This window comes from Sturnira hondurensis, unplaced genomic scaffold (genome assembly GCF_014824575.4).
Source record: "Sturnira hondurensis isolate 20B ecotype Veracruz unplaced genomic scaffold, ASM1482457v3 Scaffold0007578, whole genome shotgun sequence".
NCBI lineage: Eukaryota > Metazoa > Chordata > Mammalia > Chiroptera > Phyllostomidae > Sturnira > Sturnira hondurensis.
This window is the reverse complement of record NW_028080209.1, coordinates 2,564,406-2,585,424: the sequence shown is the minus strand read 5'-3', so window position 1 is coordinate 2,585,424 and position 21,019 is coordinate 2,564,406. Positions and strand designations below refer to the sequence as shown.

Below are 21,019 nucleotides of genomic sequence, written 5' to 3'. Positions count from 1 at the left end.
AATCAAAAGATGCAAATGGATTATATTGAAATTGGAATAACCAAAGTTCCCCCTCAACACGACCTGTGCAGATAAGAGCACAGGAAGGAAGAGCTACGGAAGCCGGAGACATGGCAGCGCCCCAGGACGGGGGTGTGAACTGGCATGAGGGCTCCCACCCTCTGCCCAGCACCTCCAAACGCCCAGGGGCAGCAGAAGCTCCGGGTTGCCGAGGGCCCCGGGCCACATACAGGCCTCACTCCCGCAGCCTTCACTGCTGCGGCATCAGCCTCCTTGCTGCCGGAGTCCCGGTCTGACGATCGCCCACTGGCCACGCTGTCCAATGAGTGGCAGGAGACGGCGTTGCACAGTGCCTCGTAGGGCCCCTCCTCTTCAGTGCTAGCGTCAAAGTCGATGATCAACTCAGTCACGGCTTTCTCCACATCACCTGAGGAGGGTAGAGGGCAAGACAGTCAACGAAAGAGCACAGTCTTGGATTCCCAGCCTCTGCGACAGCCCAGAACCTGCTCAGTAACCCAAATTAACAGACACTAACCCAGAGCAGACAAATGAACGACTGCTTTGATCCACAAATAGGAATAGTGTTTCAGCTGCTCTTATATCCTGAGAAGTGAACTGATTTTTCTCTAACTCAGAATGGAGAGCCCTTGACATCTACGAGGGGTGCCTCCAAAGACCTTCGAAATGCCCAAATGCCTCAATACTGTAACATACACTTAAACCATAAAATGCACCAAAGTATAACTAAACTACTTAAGTAACCCTTTAAGTTCTTAGTAAGAACCTGCACGTGCTCGAGGACAGCAAGCCTTTCTGAGATGGCAGCGCGTGTGTCTGTCAGCCTCACTCACTAGGTAACTGAACCCCAGAGGGCCTGGGGCCACGCCTGGGGCCAATGCTTATAGACCAGGGATCTCTGGGTCACTGGCAAAGAGTTGAAACTAACTGGAACACCCTGGAACACTAAGAGCTTAGTGAACTGCTAATCCCATTACTAGTAGATGAGACTTAGTAGATTTACCCTGAGACTTCTGGGGTATGGAGTTCTCGCTGGGGATGACAGAGGGCTGGGGTGTGGGAGTTCTATCTAGCTCTTTCGCAGTTCTTTTTCCAGTCATGTGATCTACATGGAAAGACAAAAAAAAAGCTGCACCAAATACAAACGCCTTGGTCCGGCCAGTGTACCCTCTGCTCCCCCAGAAGGGAGGTGGACTGTACCTTCGATTAGTGCTGCTATCTGCTGGCTCTTCTGAGAAGGCAGCTCCCGGACATTGTCTAGGGCAGTCAGTCCACGGTTATCTTTTATGTTGACGTCAATTCCTAGAAAGGTAACCAGGTGGACCGGCGGGGTGAGCATTTTCAAGTCAGCCTCAGACGGGGTCCAATTCCAGGACGCCTAATGCTCCTAGCAGCACGCCCGACATTTTTCATCCAAAGCCATTTAATCCGGCCATTCAGGAACAGTTTGCACCCTTGCAATCCATCAGTGGAGACATACATACATAGGGTTCAAAGGCAGCCAGCAAAATCCCCCTCTGGGGGGGCTAGGGGAAACAGTCCCCACCCTGCATGCTGTGTGGACAAGAGCGCTGCCAACCTCTCACCTGCAGCCAGCAGGATTTGCACCACATCGGTCTTGCCAAACAAAGCAGCCTCATGCAAAGCACTGCCCTTCTCCGTCTGGAAAGCAAACGAGAGCGCAGAGCAGGATGTCATCAGAACAGTGACCCAGGTCTGGCGTGGCCACGCACGACAAACGGGACAAAGACCAGAAGGGACAGGAAAATAAAATACGCCACATAAAGTCCTCTGTCATTATCTTTCCCATTTTTCTTGTCTGGATTCCAGAACCATAATCAGGGACTGTGCATCCAGGGGGCCCGGTGAGCCACCAGCAGGCCACACACGACCAACTGCCCACTTACCCCGGAGCCACCTATGGGTAAAGCTCCTCAAAGCTCCACCTTCCTGGGTGGAAGAAATAATGAGAGAAGTACAAGGGGAAAAGCACACCTCCACCTCAAGTGTGGTTGGTCAATGTGAAGCCTAAGGAGCGGTCATTCAACTGAACACAAGGCGAACGGCCAAAGGAAACGCTAAGTCTCCAGTCGGCAAAACCAAGTCGGTGGGGCTTGGGAGATGCTAATGGTGGCAGTAAGAACACAAGTACAGGAAGATAATGAAATTTTTCTAATTTTGAGAGCTTGTCCACAATTACATCTTTTCAGGGTATAATGACTATATATTACCCCTGAAAAGAAACAAAAATTAACAGACTCACTGGGGGAGTTTATTTGTCTCAGAAGCTTCACAGTAAAATGAGTCAACAAATGGAAGCACCTGACAGGTGATGGAAATGCGCTCAGTAAGGCAGCCCAAGAGCAAGTTATTGTGGCTTGTCCAAAACGACTAGGCGCCTTGGCCTGGGAAGACTACAGCCCGCTACCTGGTAGTTGCTGTCCATGCCAGCCTCCAGGAGCACCTGGACCACAGCTCTGTGGCCATTCCTGGCTGCCAGGTGCAGAGGGGTGTGCTTCTTAGTGTTGCAGCTCAAGAGGTTGGGGTGTGCGTTGAGGAGCATCTTCACCACCTCCAGTCTCCCGTAGAGCGCAGCCAGGTCCAGAGGCGTCTCGAATTTGTTGTTGCGCATTGTGGGGTCTGTCAGCTCCTCCAAGAGGACCTTCACCACCTCCGTGTGGCCATACTGTGCTGCGCAATGCAGGGCCGTCTCGTTGTCGTTGTTCTAAAGAGTTGCAAGCAGATCGATCAGAACAGTGACTGGCAGACTGGCATACGGCTCGGACACTCATACATAAAACCACTGAAATTTAAATGAGAAAAATAGCAGCAATACTTGGGGACTAAGAGAAGTGAGTCAGAATCCAGACACATTCCCCAGGGAACAAGTCCGACTGCTCCGACCAGCTGCCTCGTGCTCCAGTTGCTGTAGGAGGGGAACAGCCACCAAGCTTTCACAGTCTCTCTGCTGTGAGGGGGTAACTCCAGGTAGCCCAGAGAGCGAGCTGGGGAACGTGGCAGGCCTTGGGTAGAAGCCCTGGCACAGACGAATGCCAATAATATCACTGCTATTGATTCATTTTAAACTTCAATTGGTTTTACAATTCATATTTCATTAACCCTGCGGTTCTGATTCTGGATTTGCTGACCACCCCACTGCCTCACACACAAGCCTTTTTGAAGAGTTTGTCATCCGATTAGCTTTCTGCATGCAAATCAATCAGCCAACAATGACAGCAACACAGCAGAGCACCAAAAATCACTCTCACATTATCAGCCAGAAGCCATTTCCAGGGGAGGGGGGCCCTGTGGTCAGTCACAGAGGAACAGGGGACCCAGGGGTGGGGCCAGCTGACGCCTGCTCCAGGAGCCTGCACCAGTCAGTGCGTGCACAATCTACAGCACAGGGAAGCATTTCTTATGTGAGAAAGATTCAGTCAGACACTGCAAAGTTTTATGTGAAAGGTGCAAAATATTCCAAATTGTAACACTGCCATCGATTCAAATTGACACCCCAATGGGCCCGGATTGCCAATTTTGCTTCAAACTAAAGTAGAACATGGGATAAAATGTGTGCTTTTCCAGCCATCAGAAGTGAACTATTCCAACATGCTCTTTCTTTTACTACTACTGACAATTTACAATTATAGCAGGAATAAAGTGATTTCCATGCCCCTTTCTTTTTTAGAAGCACTAATGAAAATAATTTTCCCGTGAGACTTTGAGATTCCTGTATTCACCCAGGAGGCCTCAGGGAAACAGAGTTTACGAGGAAGCTGTTCATCAAGCCAATATTATGCACCTTTCAGTGGTCAAAAGGTAAAAATCAGTTGTTTTCATAACTGCTTTAATTCAGTTAATGATGTCAGAAGGAACATGCATGCGATTTGGTCTGCTTTGAGCTGGCATTTGACTGCATCATTTTCTCCAGCTACACTGAGTACACCTGAACAATCCAGAGCTGCTGGAAGCAAGGCCCCTAAAGGCCAGAAAGACAGCAAAGAAAAACTTAAAAATGAAGTAAGGACAAAAAGGGTGGTAGTAGGAGCACATGCAGGATAAATGCACACAGATTAACAGAGGACGCAGCACGGAGCTCAGACCGGGCACAGGGGAGTGGCAGCTGAGAGTGCCCACAGCCTCCACTGGCCACGGACACAGGTAGTCAGCAACGGCCTCCTCCCCACCCATCCCCCACTCCCCACGCCAGGGCAACTTCATAGCAACCTAAGTATAGAGGGAAGGGGAAATGCCGGGCAGGAAGCAAACCCGTGGGCTTGGCTAAGCCAAACGCACCACTTAGGATGCTCATTTGGAAGATCCGAATGCTATGGAGCTACGGCAGCAGTTCCTGAGCCCACAAAGCTGCCACCGTGCTTTCTCAGGAGGACAAGACAGCTACGGCCCAAAACTCACAGCGGCTTCCTGTAGGTGATCCTGGGGCCAGGTGCAGCCCAAGGAAGTTTAAGATTAGCAGGGTTTTGAGATTAGCCTGACAGCAAAAGACAAGAAGGTCATCTTATTCTTATTAAAACTCCAGCCCAGAAAACCTTGTTTACTGTGAAGCAGACACTGTTGTCTCTTTCAGATCCAAGCTGTCTCCCAACCACCAGAATAATCTGTCCTTGATCTTGTAAAAGTATACCATGAGGGCCTGAACAACTGTAAACCTCTAACTATCCAGAAGAAAAATAGTTTCCCTATTTGTTTATTTTTGTCACAACTAAGCTGCCAGAGCTGCCTGCCAGGCAAATTTCCTGCCTCTGTTCAAAATGGCCTAATTAGGCGGCTCTCTGTCTCCGTCTTTCTTCCCTCTCAGGCATGCAGGTCCTGAACAGTACGGGTCCTCATGAGACTTCCAATGGGGGAGCAGGAGGCAGAGGCAGCTCAACGCAGGCTACCCGCCTGAGCCTCTCTACAGGGCCCCCTTTTCTCTGATTGTTCAGTGAACTGATAGCAGGGCGCCCCCTCTTGGCTCACTTCTGTCACTGTGACCTTCACTTCCCTGGGAGCCAACAGCAGCCCGGCCTTGGCTCCTCCTTTCCTATAAAGTTTCTAAGGAGCAAAGCAGAGCACGGGAAGAGGCTTTCTCCTGTTGCTTTCTACCCTAAGCCCTTCCTTGTTTCATGGCCCCCAGTTTAATAAACATACTCTCAAAATTTTTTAAAAAAGGCCTAAGCACATCTCTGCAGAATGTTATGCTCATATTCACAGTGTTGGAAGCATCTTCCTTCTGTTTCAGTCTTGCCAGACAAGGTCTGTTAACTGTGACAATCCTGAGTTTATGTCTGTGCTGACCACATCTCTCGACGATAAAACACAGGCCATTACAATGAGCTTTTACTGTTTCTCCTGTGAGCCTGACAACTAGCAGGGCAGGAGGTCACCAAATGTGGGTTCATGGACCCACAGGAAAGGGAGAGACCCCGAGGAGCACAGAGACTTCTAACCACCTGGAACCCTTTGCCTCCACACTTGCCAAGTTGCAGTGCAGGCGCTCACGGAATCTCGAGTCCCCGGCATCGTATGACTATGGATCTGAACTGAGGAAGGGGACTGAAATGAAATATTCTGCTTTCCCCCAAAGTCTCTGCACAAACTCTCCATTCCTGGCCACTCAAGACCAATTTCATTCTTCCTTGCTATGGTCAGTACCTCTAAGCCAAAGTACTCCAGGTACTTTGTCTAGGGACCTTGTTTGATGTGTAAATCCATTATATTTGTGCTTTTACACATGTGCACACACAGTACAAGAAGCAGAAGGCTATACAGAAGCATTTCCACAGCCTTTCACTTCTTGGAACTATTCAAAACCTCAGGGCTGAGATGAAGGCCCAGCTTCGCTGCTGACCGATGCCTAAGTTAGGGACCCTTGGGCTACAGCTCTCTGTAACACCAAGAGTATAGGCTTGAAAATACACCAGAATTGGAACAAAAGGACAAAGCAGGTCTGCCTAGATTCAGAAGCCAAGGAAGAGGCCTGCCGCCAGCAGAAGTCAGACTTACTCGGCGGTGCTCCAGAAGGCAGAGCGCTGACCGACAGGAGGGAGGGAGGTCTAGGAAGACAGATGTCAAATAAGCACAAGAAACCAAAAGTCAGTGGAGTCCCGAAAGACGCTGCCAAGCAGTAACTCTGTTTGTTACCAGGAGAAACAAACAAACAAACAGACAGAGTAACAAGTAGATGGCCCACCTTATTGGTGAGAGAAAAGGATTCCTGCTCTGGGTAGAAAGTTAGCTTGGATCAGTAGTTCTCAAACTGGCTGCATTTTGGAATTACATGTGAACCTAAAAGTAGCTAACACTAAGTCCCACCCCAACTTGCTAAGGTAGCACCTCAGAGGGTAAAGCAAGTTAAACTATTATGATAAAGGTTACAATTAAGAGAGAGAGGAAAAGGAAGAGGAGAAGAGGGGAGGGGAGGGGAGGGGAGGGGGAAGAAAGAAAGAAAGAAAAAACATCCTCAAGGAGATCAGGGGTGGCTATACTAAAAAAATAGTAACATAAAATAAATTGAAAAATAAAAAGCTTACCAACCTAGCAGGCACCAACTCAACCAAGCAATCATCCATCGCCACCAAAAGTGACACAAACTGACCTCATGCGCCTTGTGAGCTGACACGCTGAGGAGGGATACAGCATTCCTCCTGTGGCATCGCTGCCCGAAGTGCACAACCTGAACTGAGGAAATGGCAACGAACTCAAACTGACGGGTGGCCAACAAAACAGGTCTAGGGTCTTCAAGGTCTAAGAGCAAACTGTTTTTAAGTACATAGAAAAACATGTCTACCCTAAGACTAATTTCACGGTTGCTCATCTTATGATATTCAGACTAAGTTAAAATGACCGCCAGGGAAAACCATTTCAATGGCACCATCGTAGCTAAGGATGACTCGCACGTGGACGGGTTAAGCTGCCTGTGGACCAGGAAAGACTCCGTGTGTGGAGAGGGAAACGAAAGCTCATGACAGAGCCCCTGCTCCCCGGAAAGGCACCTGAGACTTCATTTCTCCGGGAGCCAGATATGACTTAGCAGCAAAGTCCTTCAGCAAAACAGTTCGCAGACACAAGCTAGGGGCACTAATACCTGCAGTGTCAGGTCAAGCCCGGGGTCCGAGTCAAATCAGCTCGAGAAGAGCTGGTGTTCTGAGCACAACCAAAACTGTCGTGTCCCTTGATGCCTTCGCATCAGTGGCTCTGCGGCCGAAGAAAGGGGGAGGCGAAGGGCAGGATTTCTAAACAGAAGAGTGTACTTTTATTGCACTTAGACCATTTTCTTTTATGTGTGCAAAATCAAGGGATAGTAAATACGCTTTAAGAACCAAAGTTTTACTTTTTAATCAGAGCTTTATAAGCTACCTAAACCAACCACAGAATGGGAAGGCAATCACCTCAAGGTGCCTCCCCCGAAAAAAACCTGGAAGAGACTGAGAAATGTTTTATTAGGCTTCACCCACTAGTAACAAAGAACAAATTCCAAAATGCCCTTTCCTTTTAAAATTAGGATCTTGGGGGTTTGGGGAGAGGGTAGAAAAGGGGCAAATGGTAATGGGGGGAGAAACATAAAAATAAATTAATTAATTAAAAATAAATTAGGATCTAAAAATCACTAGTCACCAGATATTTTTACTTTACGTATAATATCTTGCTTAAACTCCAAAACCACCCAGCAAAGTACATGGTATACCCCATTTTACAGAAGAGGAAACTGAGGCTCAGAGAAAGTAAGCAACTTGTTCAAGTCAACAAAACCAAGTTAGTGGTAGCACAGAATTTAAGCTCAGGTCTGACTTGAAAGATGGTGACCTATGAGTTCTCCACTCTACCATACCACTTTCCAAAAGAAGGAGGAGGAGGAGAAGAAGAAGAAGAAAACTAAGACAAAGGACCTTCCCATTTTGAAGACCAGAAGGCAAAATTTAAAGGGCAGGCCCAAACAAAAGCTACTGTGTCCCATTATCCCAAATCAAACTGCTTCTGCACCATTAAAGCCCAATGACTGAAGAAAATCTCCATAGAGGCTGCCTAAGCGAAGCCTGTAGAAACTTTATTTGCTAAATCATTATTTGTCTAAGAAAAACATAGCGTATCTGCAGAAGCACCTTATGTTTCCCTTCCCTGAGCTGTGTATCAGAGCAAGGAAAAGGCAGCTAATGTGAGCAATGCAATGACTTGACCAAACACCATCATAATGTTGCCAAAAGGCAAACCGCCTTATGTGATTTGCAACTCAGATCAAAAACAGCAGGTGAGAGTGCTGAGGAAAGAGGCTAACACCACCAACCCAACCCACAAACTGTCCACTGCTGTGGTGAAGGCCAAGGCCACTGGGCAGTGAGGCTGGCTGGGCTGGTCATCAGAGCTATTTGCCAGAACCGGCCCCAGCTGCACAGGGAAGGAGCCAACGCAAGTGCCCTGCTTGGCCCTGCAACTTCATGCCCTGTTTCAGAGTCCTTCCAAGGGCCAAGAGTGACCAGGCAGAGAGAGAAGCCGCTGGCTGGGGAGAAGGGAGCGAGGCATTCAAGTCCCAGGCAGAAATGCACGAACTCGGAGAAATGAGGGGGAGGGGGCACAAGCAATGGCTTTGAGGTCACCACACCCCACCCCTTTTCCTGCACCTCCATCTACCACAAGCTCCTGAAAACTAGATTCCATTTCAATAGAAACAAAGAAAGCAGATTAATTTTTTAAAATCCAGGAATTAAAATGTAATCACTTTTTTCTGTGCTTCTTAAAAAGTAAGCTAATTTAACATCTTTTAATTGCATTTTTCTTTTTTTAATTTAAATGATTTCAGAAATCACAATAGTAAGTTATGCACATAATATGGTCCTACATTTTCCCCCCACTTCTAAGCTTTTCAGACATTCCAGGAAAAGCACCCAACCTTCCCAGAATTAGTATGAATTGTAAAACCCAAACCCAAACCCACTGCAGCTGCATTTTCCCACTCCCAGACAAGCCGCAGGCAGAGGGGCTGAAGCGGACAACAGTCAGGGTGATGAGAGGAGCCCAGGTGGGCGAGAGTGGAAGCCAGAGAGGACCACAGAGAGTGTGCAGCTTGGAGAAGTGATGCAGAGAAACCCTGACAACAAAGTACACACCTTGGCATTGATATAAGGGTCAAAGGGGCCGTACTTTTTGAGTTCTTTGATCTCAAGAGCATTCTACAAAAAGGAGAGGAAAAGAAAATGTGATGAAAGAATGGATGAAACACATCAAAGCAATCGCACAGCCCCAGAGAGACCCGACACTGCACCAACTCGGACCTGCCCCCTGGGCACCTCCAAAGGAAGTTAACGGGGAAGATGGCCCCAGAGCTCAGCACTCATCATCCCCTCTTATCCAAGCACCCAACCGAAACCACACTAATGGTCAATTAAATAAATCAGTGTAGTCCTTGGAACTACTTCCTAGATCCATTAGGTTCTTCAAGCTATTGCAGCTGTCTTGCCCCAGCCCCTGCCCCACCAACCTGCCTGCCAGGTACTCAAAGCGCTGGGTTGGTGTCCCACCTATTGCCCTATTGAGGAAAGCTACTCCAGGCGGGAGGTGGCGTGAGCAGGACAAGCTAGCACACTCAAGTGGCTCAAAAATCCAAGCAGCTGTGTTCCAAGGCAAAAATGAGCAAGAGGATTAGAAGTGGTTACTGAAAATTTCCTAAATGAGAAGAACTTTAATAGATGGTTAGTTTTATTTCAACATTGAGGAATATTATTTAAAAGCAAACTTCCTTATAAATTTCCTCCAGATAAGAGAAATTACAATCACTTTAGCTAGGAGGAGTAAATTGCATTTAGATTCTAAACATACCATTTTCATTCCTAATGAAACCAAACATGCTCACTGATGATCTTAAATGTCTGTTGCTCACCTATCCAAAAAATACCGCCCAATATGGGGAAGGGACGCTCACCCACAGCTACATACACACAATCTCCAAACTGGGACATTTGGGAGAACTGCTCTCATTCTCTCAAACCTCAGAGCGAAGCTGCCTTCCTCAGAACCAGAGCCACGCTCTTAACCAGTTCGTCGAGAAGGTGTGTGGTCTTGCTGACAGATGGACTCTGCCAGAGTGATCTAGTTTTTGAGGAAAAACCCTGATTTAACTTCTAATTATACAGGTAATTTAACAATTTCCTCTCAGCAAAGTCATAAGGAAAATAATCCTACACTTAAGTGAAAAAGGCAGGAGGATGGCTTGTCATATAAGAGAAAACCCATCTCCTCAGATCCAAACTACAGGGGTATTTTATGAGAGGATTGTCCAGAACATGCGCAGTTCAAGTATAACTTTTCCAAAGTATTAAATGTAAAGAAGAGTACCACCTAAGTCTTTGGGTACTGTCAGGTATTTTTTACTTAAATGCTGCCTTGTTTTCTAAGAACTATCTCTGCTTTGGCCAAGCACGAGCACTCTTAACATTAAAAGGCATCACGGACATGATCTTCATTCTGCTGACTCTGACTTCTGCTCCCGTTTCAGTGAGCTCACTTTCAGCACTGGCTGGAGTCTCTCCACCTCTGCAAGGGGTGATGCACCGTTCACATGGCACAGACATGCACGGGAGGATTTCTGTTTACCAGCTGAAGTTGCAATGCCATGTCGATGGCATAAGCACAATTTGCAATTAATTAAGCTCAAAAACCAGCTTGAAATTTTGCAGAATTTGCATTATTTCAAATTTTGCATGAGGTTAACATTATATTTTTATTATAGTGTTATTCAAATAACACTTGATTCAAATGCATATAAAATACCTCCTCATGGAATAAGATCTGCCTGATGCACTGAGAGGGGCCGTGCTGGGAGGAGGGGAACCACTCCCAGGCCTGGGAGAGCCCGTTCCCTGAGATCTGAGATATGGGACCGAGACAGTGATGGGGTTGCGGAGGCCTTGGCTGTAGCTGAATGGAAGAAAGCTTCCTTCCTCCCAACCTGTTCATTGACTCTGGTATGTGAGGGCCCTTGATGGATGAGCAGCCGCACTATCTGGGCATCTCCTTTCCAGGCTGCCAAGTGCAGAGGGTAACAGCCTTTAGAATCAGCCACATTGGTCAGCGCGTCATTCCTCAGAAGAACCTCGACCACATCCCTAGAAAGCAAAAATCAATTATGAGTTTGCAGAATTCAGGAGTCCTTCCTACTAACAGCTCTTTATACATGTGTTTAGCACAAAGCACTTTCACAGCTACCGTCTCACTGGGCTCCCCTGTGTCTACCTGAGCTCATCGCCCAGCCGCCTCCTGTCACTCCAGGAGCGACATGTGCCACCGCCGCTGCCGTGCGGCTGAGCCACCTTGTGTCACACTGCACTGACACTTCACCTCTCTGTTTATCTGGTCTTTCTGGGCAGTCTGTCCATTTTCCATTATTTTGGAAAAAATGTCTGGTCCTCTTGTCCAAGCCTTGCAATGTTTCCTTGTTTGTGATGTTTAAACAGCATTCAGGGATAGAACTGACATAAAAAGTCACGCAAGACAAACATCATTATTCTCCACATTATTCAGAGAGTTTAGTGATGTGGGAGCTGAAAGTGGGCAGGCAGGGCAGAATTAGAGCTGGCGTAGACATAAGCCAGACACATGCGGTGTCATTTGCTACATCCGGGAAGAAGGACTAGGCTTTCTTCTTGGTAACACCACTAATTAAGCAGATACAAATGTGTAATTATCCCCATGCACATGAGGTCAAAGAAAATCCCCACTGTAAACAAAAACAGCATCTGGAGACCAACTTGGCTAACAAGCTAGTCTTTTAAGTTCAAGAGTCACTTTAATTCAGGTTACCCCACTGTTTAAGGGGGGCAGGGATCACTACATATGCACATTTCTTGTTATGTCTAAAATGGCTACAGAAAGGACATGATGATCACATTCAACATATTTTAGAAAAGTTCTTTTCGGCACATTAGGCTGGGCCAAATACTGCACAAGTGACCCAAAACACCACACAGTGGTGAGGGCCCCGCTCCTCACTCATTAAAGTCTAAAGTGGTTCCAATAATCCCTCTTCCATCAACCAAACTTCTGCTGCTAATCTTATACGGTATCACGCCTCAATGTCTCTGTTCTGTCACATTCTGGTTTCCATTCTCCCACATCCTGGCACATCTACTCACTGTACCCGCAGCCATGCCTGCCCCCTGGTGGAGCCCTCCCACTCTCCTTCACCTGATTGGCAGGGCCCTCATTTAGCTGCCAGTCATTTAAACCTTTGCCTTTCCTCCTAAACACCCAAAGCACACCTCCAGAAAACTCCCACACAAATCCCTCCCAACGCCCAATAAGCTCTCTATGCTTAAGAGAATTAAATAGGCCTTATTATTCATGTATTTCTTCCCTAAAAATGGTTCTTGTTCTCCATTAGGCTAGTTTTATAAGGAACAAATGGCAAGCTAAAAGACAGTAAAAAAAATAACCACTTTAACAGAAAGAAAGTTTCCCAGGACCAATCTATTTTCAGTTTATACAGGGGCTGGTTACCTGGCAGGTTATCCAGCCCCTTTCTGGCCTGGCCGCCCCAAATACGGTCTTCGTGTTCAGATGATTGTGTGGCACTGCACCATTTCCCGGGGGAGAAGAAAAGGTCAAACTTAACCTGCAGTTCAAGTGTTTGAGGGGTTCAAGTGTTTGAGGGGTGAAGTAGGGAAGGATGTTGAGGTTGTTATACACTAACGAGAGATCCAGGAATTCTAGATTTAGCTTGTTTTTCTCAGCATGACGGCTTAGTAATCCTTTCCAGGAATTGGAAAGACCCCTGGAGACCTCCGTCCTGAAGGTGGGGCAGGAACGCGGCACTTACTTGTGGCCATTCAGAGCGGCATGGTGCAGAGGGGTGTAGCCGGTGCTGTCCACACAGTTCACGTTGGGCCCTCTCCAGATGCTGCAGAGAAAGGAAAAGACCAAAGTCACAAACTGAATTTAGAGCTGCCTAGCTGCTTGGAAAAGAATCCTGTGTGGTGTTTAACCAAACCACTCACTTCCACATAACTTCTGATAAAGGACAGAATCATCGGACCACAGAAACACACAGCACCAAGAGTGCACAGTGGCCTGCTGAGCAAGGAGCCAAGTGTCAAAACACCAGAGTCATCATTTAAGGGTGTGTTCTGCACCCTCCTCATCGGTAGTTTCATAGATCGCTCAGTCTGGGACCAGTGCTGCTGAATACTCGCAGGGCTGCAAGAACAGCTCACTTGGAAGGTCATGAGAAATGTCACCGAACCGAGCCACTCAGCCAGTCACAGGTATTGTGCACTCACCTCATGCTGGTAAGAAGGCTGGAGAGAGACCTCCACAGACCAGAGAGGCAACCAGGACGATTCCACCACAAGGACCCAGACCAAGGAACCCACGTTTGTAAAGCGCAAGGAGATGTTTTGAGATGCAGGAGACAGTGCTGTCTTTTTTGGTGAATATGTCTTGTTGGCAATAAAAAAAAAAAATAACAATAGGATCTACAATTTCGGTGCCTTATTTGAATCAAAAATACTACACTAGAAAGGTTAAAATGTCATCTTATTTAATCCTCAAAGCCTTAATTCTGATTTCTGTTCACACCTTACTGCATTGGCCAGAGCTTCTCAAACACGGTAAGTAGCAGAGGGCAGCCCTGTTCTGGCCTTGCTTATAGTGAGAACGCCTCTAACGTTGTTGGCAGCTGGTTTGAGATAGGCACTCTGTAACATGTAAAAGTAGCACCATATTTTTTCCTATGTAAAGTATTAATAAAACAATTTAATTTAAATGTTTAATTTTTCTATGCCTATGGAGATAATCAGTTTTTCACATTTAACCAACTAATAATGTTGTTATCAATAGGTTTCTTAATATTGAGCAATTCTTTCATTCCTGGATTAAAACAAAACCTTATTTGGCCATTCTCCATTGTGGCCCTGTCAGTGAATTCTACTTGAGAGTGTTTTATTTACAATTTTCACATCTGCATTCATAAGTGAGCCTGGTCTATTGCTATTGGATGGTGTTGGTGTTAGTGTTAGGTTTTGGTCACAATCAGATGGATAAATATCCATCCATTTCTATATTCAGGAATTAATGACACAGAGCACTGACTTGTAAAGAATCACCAGTAAAACCATCTCAGCCCAGAGCCTTGATGCTAAGATTTTGGAAGCAGCAAAATTTTAGAAACAACCCAAAAGTCTATCAATAGAGAAATGATTTGATAAGTAAGGTATAAACACATAGTAATATTTCATATATGTTATATTGCTGTGTAATAAGACAGAGTAGAGATTAGAATATAATGTTAAGGAGAAAAATTATAAATGCTATAGAGAAAAAACATATGAGGGAAATTTATCAGGATAGTGGATTGAGTACACAACTATACACAACCTCCTATCTAAGAAGTTCCATGAAGTGACAGAAGTAATTCTTACCCTACACCACAGCCAGCTAGATTCAGTGTAAAAAAATAAGAATAGCTGTCATCAAGTTCACTGACAATACTGAGGAATTCCTAAAAGGCAGACATCAGACAAGGGTGGATCTACAGAGACACAACCCAGAAGAATGCAAATGAAAATAATTACATACCATTTTCCACTCTCTCAAACTGGAAAAAATGAAAATAATGACATTATAAAGTGTTTATAAAGATCAGGGAAACAAGCACTCTTCAATATCACTCGCAGAGTTTAAATGGGTGAATTCCTGTGGGAAGACAATTTGGCAACACCCTTAAAACAAAAGCAGGCACTCGCTCTGAGCCAGCCCGTCCACGTCCAGGCAGCTCTCCAACGGAAACTCCTGCACCTGCGCAGAGGCCTGTGCTCGCACAGCGTTGCTCCAGTGTAAGAACGAAAACTCAGATTGTCAAGTCCATCAACAGGCCGGCAGTTAAGTATCAGGGACACTCATAAAGTGAATTATTATATGACCATCAAGGACAATGACGAAGGAAAGGAAATGAACTGGCCCTGCACGTCCTCACGTGGAAAGATTTCCCAAGACACACTTCGCTACGGGTAGGAGTGAACGAGAGGCCGCCGTGCGACAGAACAGGAGCCTGCGGTGTGCGTGTGTATGTGCTCACACACCCCTGTGGAGGCGCCGGGAAGAGTGACACTCACTCACGTTCTGCTTGGCGTTCTACCACAGTTCAAAATACTTGCAAGAAAGATGCAATCATGTATTATTTTCATAACAATAACTTTGAAAAGAAAGGGGGAAGAACGCATACAGAGGGAAAGGAGAAAAATAGATATGCTAATAATAAATGTCTATATATGTGAGACAAGGGCCGCTTTAATAAGCTTGTAGGTATCAGCCCGAAAAGCTCAAGACACATTTTCAGTGAAAAGAGAGGATAAGTGCACTTCGATACACGCATTACTTGTTCATTGTCAAGGGTGCTGGTGACAACATCAGGAGCACGGGGTGCATCCTGGCAGCCTCACCCTCCATTAACTTAGATTCCTATAACACCTTCCAAACACAGGGCTAAAAAGCACACTTTTTCACACTTGTGTGATAATCTCACATTCTAACCCAAAAATTACATACGCATGCCTGACAACAGACTGACGATGCAAAGTGAAATGGATTTGGAAAATCTGGGAGGAACAGTTTTTAGACTCACTTTCGAGTTGCCCCCCACGACAAAAGATCATCATTCTACTATAAAATAGGTTAACACTAAAATCTAAAACCAAGTTATTTGCCCCAACTCACAAGCCAAATCAGCAGCAGACCAAAATCTCTCATTTATGGAGCTCTTGTCATTTGGCCCAACAAGGACTTCAGGATCCACTGGGACGAGAGGCGGTGCATACGTAGGAACAGACGGCTGTACATAGTTCGACAGCAAGACGGCTGGAGGAGACCAAGAGAACTCGAGAAGGGGGACCAGCATGAATTAGCACAGCGGGAGGCGCAGGTCTCCCTGCAACTAGCACTCCCTCAGGAATGTGTTCTTTCAACCACCTCAGTGCAGGTCCCAGAGTCAAACTAGGATTCAGACTGCCTTTGCTTCTAACAAACAGGCAGGACTGGGCAAGCCCCCTGTCACTTTCTAACTTCTGCCTCCCTATCTCTGGTTTGGAGGTGGTTAGTTTGGGCATCCTAAACCCAGGTGAAACTATCTCAAACAACCAGAAAAGACAGGGAAGAAAGATAAGAACTTTCCTGCAAAAAGCTGTAACATTTCCAAATAGTACGGACTCTCCCCACACCAACTTTTTCTCTAACTAGCATTTCCTCTAAATACCCATCTAGAAATTTGGGGAAATGGAGAGTTATTAAATAAAATCTAAGTGAAAATGAAGAACTGTAGTCTCTCTACTTGGAATTGTAGCTTCCGATAGGATGGTAGTGACATCCCCCTCCACCCAAGTTTCTTCCTTTCTGGCAGCCCAAGAAAAGGGCTATTTACAGCCTCGGTCTCCTCCTGACCACTGCTACCCTATTAGGTTTTTCTCCGGTAAATACCAAAGGGCTGCTCACCTACAAACAAAGCGAATACAATGTATCAAGAGAACCAGAAAAAATAATGGTCCAAGAGGTTCCTAATAAGGTCTAACCTACACGGATTGTGAAGAAATATAATGGGCTGCCCCTGACGCACAGAAGAAACCCTCAGACTAATCCTGACTTAGAACAGTCGGCCCCAGCAATCCTGCAGGGAGAAACCCTAGGACTCAGGTTAAGAGCTAAGGCTTTGTGATTAGTTGACCTACCTTCAAAGCTTGCCCCGCCACTTGTCAGTTTTGTGACCTTGGACAAGTTACTAATCCTTCAAACCACTGTCTCTGCTTCTGTAAATTCCACTGTGACAGGCTCCCGGGACACAACTGGCGCGAACCAGCCTGACAACACAAGGGCTGAGACGGACGATGTGGCGCTGTGTCCCAGCTCGTGGACGTGGCACGGAAGCACGGCAAGCCTTGCCTTCTGTGCCTCAGGAGCACCTTTGTTTTTTCAGCTATACTTTAATGGTGCTACATTTTGTAAAGACTTTACTTATTTTTAGAGATAGGAAGGGAAGAAGAGAGGGAGAGAAACATGGATTTGTGAGAGAAACAGCGATCTTATACACGCCCCGACTGGGGACCAAACCGCAAACCAGGAGAGTGCCCTAGCAGTGACATTTCGCTTTGTGGGATGNACTAATCCTTCAAACCACCGTCTCTGCTTCTGTAAATTCCACTGTGACAGGCTCCCGGGACACAACTGGCGCGAACCAGCCTGACAACACAAGGGCTGAGACGGACGATGTGGCGCTGGGCCCCAGCTCGTGGACGTGGCACGGAAGCACGGCAAGCCTTGCCTTCTGTGCCTCAGGAGCACCTATTTTTTTCAGCTATACTTTAATGGTGCTACATTTTGTAAAGACTTTACTTATTTTTAGAGATGGGAAGGGAAGAAGAGAGGGAGAGAAACATGGATTTGTGAGAGAAACAGCGATCTTATACACGCCCCGACTGGGGACCAAACCGCAAACCAGGAGAGTGCCCTAGCAGTGACATTTCGCTTTGTGGGATGACCCCCAACCAGCTGAGCCACACAGGTGAGGGTGGAAGCACCTATGTTTTGAGACAGCATCTAAACACACAGGGGGGGCAAGGAAGACTATGACTGATGAGAAACTGCATCTTTCGAATGCACCTCTCAGACACCACTCTCCATTCACTTAAAAACGAACTATAAGGTTGATAGTTTTTAGCAGGCAGCATGGGCACGTACGTGTTCATCGGATACATGAAGGGCACCTTCTATGCGTCAGGCACTGTCCTAGGGGCTGGAGAGCAGGAGGAAAAAGACAGTCTGCCATCACGGAGCTTGGATTCTAGGGGGAGGGAGAGTGACTAAATAAACAAAGAGATAAGATGAAGCCAGGTAGTGGTTAAGTGCCATAATGAAACAAAAGAAGCAGTAAAGCAAAGTAAGGGTGACATTTTAAACAAGGTACCTCTTTAAGAAGGTGATCTCTGAGAAGAGAGCCAAGTAGAGTAGAGGTGTCTGAAGGAGACAGGCAGAGACGACATCAGATGCAAAAGCCCAGAGAACGAACAGGCCTGACATGGGCTGGAGAGCACGGAGGAGCAGGGAGCTCTGTCCGCATGGACCAGGCTCACAAACGATACCCAGGTGAGTTCAGGTCAATGAGCATCCACTGAACATCTACTGTGTTCCAGGCCCAGAGTGGGGGAGGGGGAGATAAAAAATCCATGCTGAAGGAAAGGGGGCACTTTCAAAACAAGAGGAAGAGGCAAGACCCAAGTCCGAACCACTATGATCAGACGGACATTACATCTCTGAAAGGGAATCAGGATTCCTTGACTTGACTTAAAAGGGCCATCAATATTCATGTTTAAATTTACACACCACTCTTTAGACCTAGCAAAATTCAAAAACTTGGGGTAAAATTGCTTAAAGTCTCTGTGAAGTCAAATAAGAACAGCAGAAAATACACTGAGACACTTATTCTACAAAGCACAGAAACTGGCCCAGCTCAAATGAGCCCTGAGCCACACCTTTCCTGATGGCACTGGCGGGTATTAATTTCACCCTCCTCAGATTTTCCAGATCATCTACTGCACCTTCACCACTGTGCTGATCATATTTGACCTTGAACCACAGTGAATTCTTTATGCTACTCATCTGTACTACATAGCTGAAACCCATCAGGGAAATCCCTCATGTTCCCAAGAGCACCACACTATGCAAGGAAGTGGTATGGGGCCTCCGGTTTGCTACTTCTAACATTCTATTTTCACCGCGCTGCAGCTCCAGTGTGATGCAGTCTCTGCAGTATAACTGATCTGCTACACTGTATCCACTAAAAATGGCAACAAACTCTTTATGGGATTCACAAGAACACTGCATTTGTACACAAAACACAAGAGACAGAAGGATCAAAAGTTGGACAAAGTGCCCAGCCCACTTTCGTCATGACCACTGTGCCATCAGACTTTGGGGTCAGCTCCTAGCTGGCAGTGAGCTGGCTTCGAGTGGTTGCCCAGCTACCTGACTGCTTCCTTTACACAGAGGAGGAATGGTATCTCAGTGCACGAGCAGAGTCCAGTCCAGTTCAATTCAATAAATGTTACACACTCCCTTCCAGGGTGCCAGAGTCTCACCCTGGAGTAAGCTGGGAAGAGAGACAAAAGAACAAATGACACTGAGAACCAGTTGATTGCAATTCAATTCCCAGCCAGGGCACCTGCCTGGGTTGCAGGCCAGTTCCCAGCAGGGGACACACAGGAGGCAACCATACATTGATGTTTCTCTCCCTCTCTCCTTCCCTTCCCCTCTAAACATAAATAAATAAAATCTAAAAAAAAAAGAACAAATGACAATACTATACATTGTGTGACACTCTGAAGGAAGTGTACAAGGGATAGCTCATGAGGAAATGGGAATAAGGGAAAGTCTGCAGAAGAGACACTTGAGCTGAGCCTTATGCCTTAGAAGGAATCAGCCAGCCAGGAGAAACAAAGAGGAAACACCCGAATTCAAAGTCCCCCAAGTAGCCCCAGCAAACAGAGGCAACTGCAAGCAACTGTGGGTGGCTGGAAGATGCGAGTGAAAGACGAGGGAATGCAAGGATGGAGAGGCAGGCGGTGCCAGGTCAGGAAGGCCCTGTACGCTAGCGTGAGGTTTCCAGCAGGGACCGAACAGATGTACGTTCTAGAAAAGACCTTTTAATAGCTGGAAGGTGGGAACCTCGAGGGTCAATTTGTTATTCACCACACTGTTGTGATGGACTGACTATTTTGGAATTTGAAAAAAATCATGAGGCTAAATAGTTGCACAGATGACAGACTGGAAGCAGCGTGTGACTAGACCCAGGGAGCCCAGTCAGAAGTTAGCAATCCAGGCAAGAAGTACGGACCTAGATGAAGACAGAGGTAAGAGAAGTGCAGATTTAATAGAAAAGACAGGATCTAGGGTGTGAGCCGAACAATTCAGTGGATAGTGAGAGCNGAGGGTTTGTTCTGCACTAGTCGAGGCTGAAACCAACCGGGATGCCCATGCACAGATGAGCAGTCGGTCAGTGGATGCAGAGGTCTGGAGCACCATGGTTACATGGGTAGTATAAGATAACAATGTTCGAATGTTTACATGCATTCATACAACCTGTATTTGACCCTCACAACTACATTATGGAGTAGGAAAGTACATATTGTTATTTCCATCTTACAGGTAAGAAAACTAAAGATCAAATGACTCGCTGATTATCATGCAGCTAATTAATGTAGAACTGAAACAAAATCCCACATTTGACTTCTAATGCATGTTCCTTCCAGTTTCTCCAGGCTCTTGACCTTGACTGTTGAAAGAAAACTTGGAGCGCTGAGTCTCCTCCTGATTTAGTTCTCAGGAGGTCAAGGTCTCAGAACATCAAGTCAGGAAAAAGCCTTGTCCATTTCAGATTCTGAAAATGGAGTGATGGCAATGACCTTGAGGGGGAAGAGAGGCTCTGGGCAGCTCTCCACCACCTCCCGATTACTTCACTACGGAAGGTCCAAACAGGAGCTTGTCTCATCAGCCTTTTTCTGCCCAAGGCCTTCACTGTGTTCCCCTTTTGGCTGTCCTTGCAAAGGCAGGTTTATCGCTGAACCTCAGGAAGGGCTGGGAGTGTTCTAACACAATGAAACATTGTCCACAGTCTAATTTTAAAGGGTTCATCTTACTGAAATGAATTTGACACATCCTTACTAAAAAGCTTCCTACATACTTAACCACTGAGGGTAAAAGGAAAGATAAGAAGGAGCCTATGGAACCACCGCCACTGTCAAAGCAACTGGGATCCTCAGAGAAAGACAAAGCTTACACAACACATGAAACAATCACCATAAACCCCCGAAGGAACTCTATCTAGCTAACTTGGGGAAAATGAACATGTATTTTTGTTTTCACCTGCTCCTAAATCTCATTAAAATGGGAGCAGAAACAAATAAAAAAGGAACAGGAGAGAGAAAAGAGTGAATATAAAATGTCAACACTTTTTGGAAGATGAAGAACAATT

At 46.3% G+C, this 21,019-nt stretch overlaps 1 protein-coding gene across 7 annotated transcripts in view; it reads right to left on the bottom strand.

Annotated features, from left to right (window-relative positions):
• ANKS1A (ankyrin repeat and sterile alpha motif domain containing 1A) overlaps positions 1–21,019 on the bottom strand; it is a 188,540-nt gene that overhangs the window by 98,082 nt on the left and 69,439 nt on the right. For 4 of the 7 annotated variants that reach the window (XM_037052813.1, XM_037052812.1, XM_037052814.1 and 1 more), the window contains exons 2-9: positions 12,827–12,907; positions 10,961–11,117; positions 9,123–9,185; positions 2,447–2,743; positions 1,605–1,680; positions 1,219–1,320; positions 1,022–1,123; positions 231–427 (exon numbers count right to left, since the gene is read on the bottom strand). In XM_037052813.1, coding sequence (XP_036908708.1) covers positions 231–427; positions 1,022–1,123; positions 1,219–1,320; positions 1,605–1,680; positions 2,447–2,743; positions 9,123–9,185; positions 10,961–11,117; positions 12,827–12,907 — 1,075 coding nt within the window. Of the gene's footprint in view, positions 1–230; positions 428–1,021; positions 1,124–1,218; positions 1,321–1,604; positions 1,681–2,446; positions 2,744–9,122; positions 9,186–10,960; positions 11,118–12,826; positions 12,908–21,019 lie in introns of those variants that run through there. The other 3 variants (XM_037052815.1, XM_037052817.1, XM_037052818.1) reach the window with 2 other exon arrangements.